Genomic DNA, 8,610 nt, shown 5'->3' on the forward strand with positions numbered 1-8,610 from the left:
ATTCCACCATGGATGTATTAATGTTACTGTTCTAATTTGACTGTATTTCTTTATTTGCAGATAAGCGGCCACATGTGACCCATTCCCCTACAGAGTCATCACAATCCCTTTGTCTCATCTATCTTTCACTCTACATCAACTTTACCAGGAGAGCACGACCCTCACTACCTGTCTACAACTCTCTACAGCACAGTCCTCCTCTTACACAACTTCACTTCAATTAACTCACTTTCCTTGTTGTTACATATCCATGAGTCTCCCGCCACCAGCCTCGTGCGCAGATCACAAGGCAACTGGTGACTACAAAGCTTAACAGTTCCTTGAATGTAATGTTTGTATGTATGTATTTTGATATTTAACTTGAGGGGTGAACCAGTGTGTGCTGTCTGGCCTTGCTGTGGGTGTGCATGGCCAGCTGTGGTGTACCTAAGCTCCTGGGATGTGCTAGGTGGTCCATGAGACTGTCCCCTTCCACCAGGGGATGATGGGCTGAGTGTTAATGATGTATGTGTGTATGTGTGTGTGTGTGTGTGTGTGTGTGTGTGTGTGTGTGTGTGTGTGTGTGTGTGTGTGAGCAGCCCTGTGTGGGATTGCTGGCCTGGTATAAGGACAGACTGATAGACTTGAACACTTAACTTTTTGCTGTACTTGTGGTGACATTAAAGTTTCAAGTAATCAGCTGACATAACAGTAACAAACAGTGGTCCGTGACATTAAGATGTAGCTGCATACACACACACACACACACACACACATATCCAAACCTGCCCCAACACATACACACACATACTTAACAGAGACACACAGACAGAAAGAAAGCAAAAAAAGCCACTATTTCTTTTTCTTGGGGTTGAATTTCCGGCCCGGGTTTTTGGCCTCAAATGCCTCCCGGCGCTCCTGGTATGAGGGGCCGGCACGGAACTTCTTGACAGAGCGACGGTCTGTTCTGGTGAGCTCCTGGTCAAAGGATGAGGTCGGTCCACCCCTCTTCCGCTTCCTTCCTGCTGGGTTGAGGGAGAATGGAAAGAACTGAGTGTGAGGGAGTGGAAGGAGAACATGGGGAAGAAAAGAATGAATTGAGTAATGGAATGAAAAAAGGAGAATGTAAAAAAAAAAAGGTAGCTAGATGGAAGAACAATGAACGTGAGTGAAAAAAGATAGCTTGAGTTACGAATAGAACAAAAAAAAGGCAGTGGAATAGACATTTCAAACCACTTAGTACTTAAAACTCTACTTCATTTAAAACAACTGGCTGTATCAGGATAGAACAAGAAATAAAGGGTTCAAGCTTGAAAAATTTAGCTTCAAGAAAGAGATTGGAAGGAACTGGTTCTCAAATAGGATGGTGGATGAATGGAACAGCCTCAGTAATCAGATTGTTAGTGCTGAGTCATTAGGGGGGCTTTAAAACTGGATAGACAAATTTATGGATGGGGGATAATAGGTGGAAATATTTAAGTACATTTCATACAAGGATGGCCTGATGTCTTCTTGCACCATCCCTTATTTTCTTACATCCCTAAAAAAAAAAAGACAATTAGAGTGACTGACATCCTCAAGACACCCCCACAATGACACTCACCACCACCACCATCCCTTGAGTCCACCACTGGAGCCACTATGTCGTCCTGCAGGGTGAGGCGCTTGAGTTTGCCATCCCTCTTCGCTTGCCGTTGTGCCCACCCCACCTCCCCCCTCATACGCTTCTCCTCAGGGTCTTCGGCATCCCTCCTTGCCTTCTGCCTCCTCTTGGCGCGCTCCACTGCTGCCCTCGCCTTGCCCTTCAGTGCTCGTTTCTCTGTGATAGAAAAGAGAGGGTTAGATTAGGTATGTTGTTTATCTATTATGATTCAACTTACTCTCTGAGGTGGTAGCAGGGAGAGAGTTATTATTATTTTATGCAAGAGTGGTACTGGCCAAGAGCAATAAAATATTTGAGGCAATGACCAAAGGGAGATGTGTAAAGGGCAGAGAGAGGGGCAGGAAGGGCATGGGGATAAAGTGAAGGAAAAGGAAGGGAAAAGAAAACACTGAATGGGAAGAAGAGACAAGGAGAGACTGAAGCAAACTATAAAGGAAAGGGAAGGAAAAGGAGAGTACTTGCATGGGAAAAAGAGAGAAGGAGAGACTGAAGCAAACTATAAAGGAAAGGGAAGGAAAAGGAGAGTACTTGCATGGGAAGAAGAGAGAAGGAGAGACTGAAGCAAACTATAAAGGAAAGGAAAGGAAAATAAAGCACTTGAATAGGAAGAAGAGAGGAGAAACTGAAGCAAATATGAAGGAAAGGGAAGGAAAAGACAGCACTTGAATGGGAAGAATAAACAAGAAGGGACTGAAACAAACTATGAAGGAAAGAGAAGGAAGAACAAAACACCGAACAGTTAGAACAGACAAGGAGAGACTGAAGTAACAAACAAACAAACAAACTACCAAACAAACAACCAAACTAACTTGTCTTCTGCTTAATCTCATCATCACTTTGGAACCATGTGCGCTGTGGCTTGGCGTCCTCCTCCTCCTTCTCTGGGTCTTGCAGGCGCTTCTCCATGCTGCGAATGCTCTGCTCCATCGCTGCCAACTGTTTCTCCTCCTGTTCCTCGTGCATCACCTTCTTCACTGCTGGCCCCAGACGCTGCACCTTGGCAATGTATTTGGCCAGCACGTCTGTAGCAGTGGTGGTGGTGGTGGGGAAATAGTGGGGTTTTAAGTAGTGTTCTATTTCATTACTTTCAAAAAGTTACACAGCAGATTAACAAAATTCCTACATTATTAACACAAAACAACAAATATCACCCACACACACACACACCTTTATTGAGGATGCGTTCAAACATGGCGCTGCGGGAACACTTCTTGATCTCCTTAAGCATGGGGAACTCCTTCTCCCCTGCCAGACTCACGGAGCGGCCACAGTGCCCCGCCCTGGCTGTGCGCCCCACCCGGTGGACGTACCGGGTGTAGCGCGACGGCAGGGTGTAGTTGATGACCTGTGGGTGGAGAGGTGTGAGGAACTGATGGTCTGCAGGTGGAAGGAGGCATGAATTGAGCTATGAGTGGAGAGAGGCATGATGAACTGATGGTCTGTGAGTGGAAGAAGGCATGACTTGAGGAGCTATGGGTGGAGAGAGGCAAGATGAATTGATGGTCTATGGGTGGAAGAAGGTATGAGATGAGGAGATCTGGATGGAGAGAAGCATGAGGAACCAATGATCTGTGGGTGGAAGAAGGCATGAATTGAGGAGCTATGAGTGGAGAGAGGGATGAGATACTGATGTCCTAGAAGTGGAAGGCCATCTCTCCCATGCCACCCTTACCACCCAGACATCACTTACAGTTTTCACTCCCTTGATGTCCAGACCGCGGGCAGCCACATCAGTTGCTATCAGGATGTCAACCTCTTGGTCCCGGAACTTCTTGAGCGCCAGAAGTCGGTCGGTCTGTTTCAGGTTCCCATGCAGTTCACCAGCCTTGATGCCGAGGAGCCCCAGAAGAATGGTGAGGTGGTGTGCCATTGCCTGAGGGAGGAACAGGATGAAGAGACCGAAGACTTATGAAGTGTGAGGGAGTAATGTGTTGTGTAAGCATTCTCACTATCCTTGTCTAGTCTGGCATGATGGTAATAGTAATAGTAATGGTAATAGTGCTCCTGTAATAGTTGGTGGGATAGTTATGAAGTACGAACTGTGTGGTAGTGGTATGTTGTCATAACAGGAGTGGAATGCATTACAGATGAGATGAGAAGAGAAATGAGATGATTTAGTCACACAGTAAGAAAAGAAGACCAGGAACTGACTAAAAGAGGCTGTACAAAACCTGTTAACGCCCACCTTGGTCTCTACAAACACCATGCAGTTCTGGCGGAAGGAGCGGGACACAAGGTACGCCAGGGCTGCCTCGCGCTGCCCCTCCAGGTGCTTCCGCAGGCGAACAAACTCCTGCCGTAGGTTTTGTGCCACGTCTGTGTTCTCGTTGACAAACACCTGCGGGAGACATGGGGCAGAATGCAGTGTGATGAATTGTATGTGTGTGAGTGTGTGTGTTTTATAATTTTTCTCTTAATTACGCTCCTTAGTGATCTTTTTTCTTTATTTTATTTTTCTCTCTTAGCTGAATTTGTTTATGCATCTTTCTTTTCCTTCATGAACCTTTTTTTTCAAGTTTTATCCTTTTCTCTCTTAGTCAAGCTTCTTCTTGGTCAATCTATAAGGACAATAAGGATTAATGAGGCCGTGTGTGGAAGCATATCAATAAAATTCAGAATATTTTCACATATTGATGGTTCTTTGATACAATGACAGTGTACTATAGCACCCCACCAATCAACATTTAAACTAAGCAATGATAAGACACAGTGAAGCAAACACAACACAACAAACAAGCACTTTTTTGTTTTGCAGATGTTGACACTTCATAAATTCATACACAAGATTGATTTAGTAATAATATTTCACCACACAACGTTTAAACAACACAACAAGACACAATGAAGCAAAAGCAACACAATAAACAAGCACATTTTTGCCTTCCATATGTTGACACTTCACTGCTTCATAAACTAAACAGATTCAATGACACAACCCCATTTAAACAACAGACAGTGAAGCAAAAAACAACAAACAACCACTTTTCCTGAACATACAAGCAGTGGGTGACCTGGACTGACCTTGACTGGGTTCTTGAGGGAGACCATTGCGAGCTCCTTCACCTGGGAAGTCATGGTGGCGGAGAAGAGCAGTGTTTGTCTGTTGGCAGAGCAGTGCTGAATAATCTCCTTCATCTGGTCCTCAAAACTCTCGTCCAGCATCCGATCCGCCTCGTCCAGCACCAAGATCTGCGCCAAGCAAGGAAACACTCTATAGTAAACAATTCAACAAGAACAAGGAAAAAAGAAGGAAAAAAAAATAAGGAAACACTGTACTTTGACCTGTGGCAAACAAGGAAACAAGGAAAACAAGAAAAAAGAGAAGGAAACATAAGGAAACACTGCACTCAGGTCTGTGGCAAACAAGCAAACAAGAAAACAAGGCAAGAAGACATTTCTACACTATTAACAGGAGAAACACCCTTGAGAACCCAGTTAGTCATCCCTGTAGCCTTGGAAAAGTCACAGTGGTAGAGCAAAACAGTTTTAAGGATGTTTTTACGGTTCCAGTGACAGATTAACAACATTTCTACATTACGAGCAGGAAAAATGTACTTGAAAAACCCAGCTAATTGTCTCCATGGCCTTGTAAACAGTCACAACAACAACACAAAGCATTTCATAACCTCATAATGCCTCACCTCAATGCTATCCAGACTGAAGGTAGGAGTGTTGAGCGTGTGGTCAATGAGGCGACCTGGAGTGGCGATGACAATATCCGGGATCCTCTTGAGGGCGGCAACTTGGGTGGTGAGGTCCAGGCCACCAACTGACAGGGCTATCTCAACATGGGAGTATTTAGACAGCTCCTTGGACACCTGGAACACCTGTGGGAGATAGAGGGACGAGTGAGGGAACGTATGAGCTTCTGCAGTATAAACACCTGTATAGTCTTTGATAACTGGGATACCTGAGGGAGATTTGCAAGGGTGTAAGAGTGTGTGGGAGGGGAGACAAGGGTGTGTGAGAGGGGACATAAACACCTAAACTATTCAACCAAACATCAAAAAGAGATGATAGTGATGGTGATGATGATGATGACAACACACAAATGATAGAAGACATTCATAAACCGACTTAAAACCAAAATAAGGACGATGAACAAAATGATGGCAGTGATGATGATGACAACACCACAGGGAGGAAACAATGACAGTGATGATGACAGTGACAACACCACATAAATACTGAAAGAGACTCATAAACACCCAACCAAACACCGAAACAGAGAAAACAGACAAAATGATGACAATAACAACACACACACACACACACCTGCACACCCAGCTCTCTCGTTGGCACCACCACCAACACCCTCGTCACCACATCATCGCGGGGTTTATACAATAGACGCTCCAAGATTGGCAGCATGTACGCGGCTGTCTTTCCTGTCCCTGTCGCTGCACACCCACACACGTCACGTCCCTGAAGGGCTACGGGGATGGTGGCGGCCTGAATAGGGGTGGGCTTGTCATACCCTAGGCTGTCGATGGCCTGTAAGGGGGGAAACATTAGGTTATGGTCTGTATTTATCATTTCGTGTAGTGTAAGGTGTCTGTGGGAGGTGTGTTGGTTTTTCAGTGCACGGATGTTCCTCTCCATTGTTCATTGGACAGGGGTGGTTAAGAGATATGATGAGGTAAACATGTAAATGCCTTTCTGTGTGAGAGAGAGAGAGAGAGAGAGAGAGAGAGAGAGAGAGAGAGAGAGAGAGAGAGAGAGAGAGAGAGAGAGAGAGAGAGAAAAGTAAATCAAAAACATCAAACGACATCTTTCCTCAGGAGAGACAGAGTGAAAAATTTTCTTTATATTCTGACAAACCCACAAGAATTTACCCCCCATCTCTCTCTCTCTCTCTCTCTGCTGTCCTGCCCACAAACCTTGAGGAGGGAACGGGAAAAGTTCATCTCCAGGAAGGTGGTGTCAGCCTGGCAGGGTGGCGCGTCCTCGAAGAACCTGGCATCATTCTCCTCCTGCTGCAACTCCTTCAGGGACTTCTTGATCTTGACAGGCCGGTCCTTGCGCCTCTCCTTCCTCTTCACCTCATCCTCCCGTTGCCGCAGCACATCTATGTATACATCAATGTATACACAATCAATACACGATTAGCCATGTAACTTGAAGCATAGTGAAATGTGAATGAAGACATAAATTATACGTATCAACAAAACAATTTCAAACGCACATAGACGTCACCTCACTCCCTCACCACCTCACTTACCCTTCGTGTCCGGATCAGGCATGAATTCCCCATCGGAGTTCTCAACCTCGTCCTCTCCCTCCTCCTCCTCCGAGTCCAAGTCCGAGTCTCCCTCCCCGGGCTCGATCTTCACCTCCACCCCATCGCCCTCCTTCTGTGACTCCTGCTCCTTCTTCTTCTGCAAGAGGGGGAAGTGTGCTGTGCTTAGTGATGTGAATAAATTACTTTTTTAATCTTTTCAGTTTTTTTTTTTTTTTTTTTACTTCACTTTTTCCTCTTAATACATCTTCATCTTTCTCTTCTTCTTCAGCCTTCCCCTTATATATCTTCCTCTTCTTCCTCTCCAGCTTTTTCCCTCTTCATCTAACCCTCTCTACGTCATTTCATCACCTACAAACATTCCTCTTCTTCTTACCTTTCCTTCACCTTACATATCTTCCTCTTCTTCTCCTGAACCCTCATTTCCCATCACCTACTCTCCTCTTCCCATCACCCCATCACCTATGTACCTTCCTCTCCTCCTCTAGCCAGACCAATACCTTTCTCTCTAATCTTCATGTCCCCATCAGCTCTTCCCATCACCTATTCCCCTCTTCCCCATCACCTACATACCTTCCTCTTCTCCTTCTCCTCCAGCCTGACCCGTGCGATGGTTTCACTCAAGTTGATGCTACGCTTGGGCTTCAGGTACTTGAGAACCTCGTCCCATGTGTCCCTCTGGTAGTCCCCGGCCGACGCCATGAAGGTGAAGTCCTTGTAAAACTCCGATTCCTTAGCATCTCGCCGCACCTCGATCTGTGGGGTGTATATTGGGGTTTGCTGTGTTTGTTAAGTCTTTCGCTGTGATGTGTAAATAAGAGAGGAAATCTTCATTGATGTTGCCAATAATAAAAAAAAAAGAAAAATTGGGGGAGTTTAAAGAATAGATTTAATTTTTTTTTTGTGTGTGTAACGGTTACAGGTGGCTGAGGAGGAAGAGGAAATATCTCCAAATGGTTAGTCATTAGGGAAGATCATACCAATAAGAAGAGAGAATTAAATAATCAATCTAAGAACGATATTTGTTTAGTTTGTTCTTTAATAGTCAATCTGAGGTAATATTTTCTTTGTTTCCTCTTTAATGGTCAATGTGAAGATTAGGATTTCTTCTTATACAGTAAAATCCCTCTCATCGTCAATCCCTCACTACGTCAATCCCTCACCTCATCTTCACTGTCCGATCCTGAGCCTGAGTAGTTGTCCACCTCATCCCCAGACTCTATAGTGCCAGGGCCGGTGTCAAGGGCACTGGGAGGCTGAAGTGTCCCGGGGGTGATGAGGGGTGGTGGCGAGAATACCCCTGCATCCTCCTCTATCTGTTGAACCATCCTGTGGTGACAATATATGGATTACTTGCGGTTCGCCTGATTTCCAGAGACTAAATTTACTGATGCTTATAACACACACACACACACACACACATATACACACACACACACACCTTCCCTCTATCATCTCTCATTTCTTTCACCTCCATGTTCACTTGTTTTTGGTTTAATTTGCCACTTTTGCCGTTCCTGTGATGTACAATGGACTAACTTACCTGTTTTCCCAGTAAATCAACCAGTTATCATCCCGCAGTCAACTGTTTGTTTTGGTCTAACACGTGTTTCACCTGATGATGATGATGATAGTCGTGGGTGATGATATGTCTTTTCAACGGTTTTTCTATCCATTTTTATTATTATTTTTTTTTCTGATTGAGTAATTGATTGATTGATAGGTTTGG

At 44.8% G+C, this 8,610-nt stretch overlaps 1 protein-coding gene and 1 long non-coding RNA gene across 3 annotated transcripts; one reads left to right on the forward strand and one right to left on the reverse strand.

The window, feature by feature from the left end:
• Positions 1 to 503: 503 nt before the first annotated feature.
• LOC135091291 (probable ATP-dependent RNA helicase DDX27) lies at positions 504 to 8,545 on the reverse strand. 2 transcript variants are annotated; one of them, XM_063988786.1, is made up of 14 exons: positions 8,425 to 8,545; positions 8,045 to 8,210; positions 7,455 to 7,637; positions 6,864 to 7,020; positions 6,523 to 6,710; positions 5,918 to 6,136; positions 5,284 to 5,469; positions 4,664 to 4,831; positions 3,828 to 3,980; positions 3,333 to 3,515; positions 2,810 to 2,987; positions 2,452 to 2,664; positions 1,583 to 1,798; positions 504 to 1,001 (listed from the first exon to the last, which is right to left on the reverse strand). In XM_063988786.1, exons 2-14 carry the CDS (start codon positions 8,207 to 8,209, stop codon positions 832 to 834), a joined length of 2,379 nt encoding a protein of 792 aa, XP_063844856.1. In that variant the 5' UTR covers position 8,210; positions 8,425 to 8,545; the 3' UTR covers positions 504 to 831. The 2 variants fall into 2 exon arrangements, with proteins under 2 accessions (XP_063844856.1, XP_063844855.1); XM_063988785.1 differs by having other exon boundaries at positions 504 to 1,004.
• Positions 2,094 to 4,266, forward strand: LOC135091293 (uncharacterized). The gene is made up of 2 exons (XR_010262462.1): positions 2,094 to 3,577; positions 3,730 to 4,266. It is a non-coding gene; the product is annotated as an uncharacterized LOC135091293 (long non-coding RNA).
• Positions 8,546 to 8,610: the final 65 nt, after the last annotated feature.

The sequence above is a fragment of the Scylla paramamosain genome, chromosome 37, assembly GCF_035594125.1.
Source record: "Scylla paramamosain isolate STU-SP2022 chromosome 37, ASM3559412v1, whole genome shotgun sequence".
NCBI classification, from domain to species: Eukaryota; Metazoa; Arthropoda; class Malacostraca; order Decapoda; family Portunidae; genus Scylla; species Scylla paramamosain.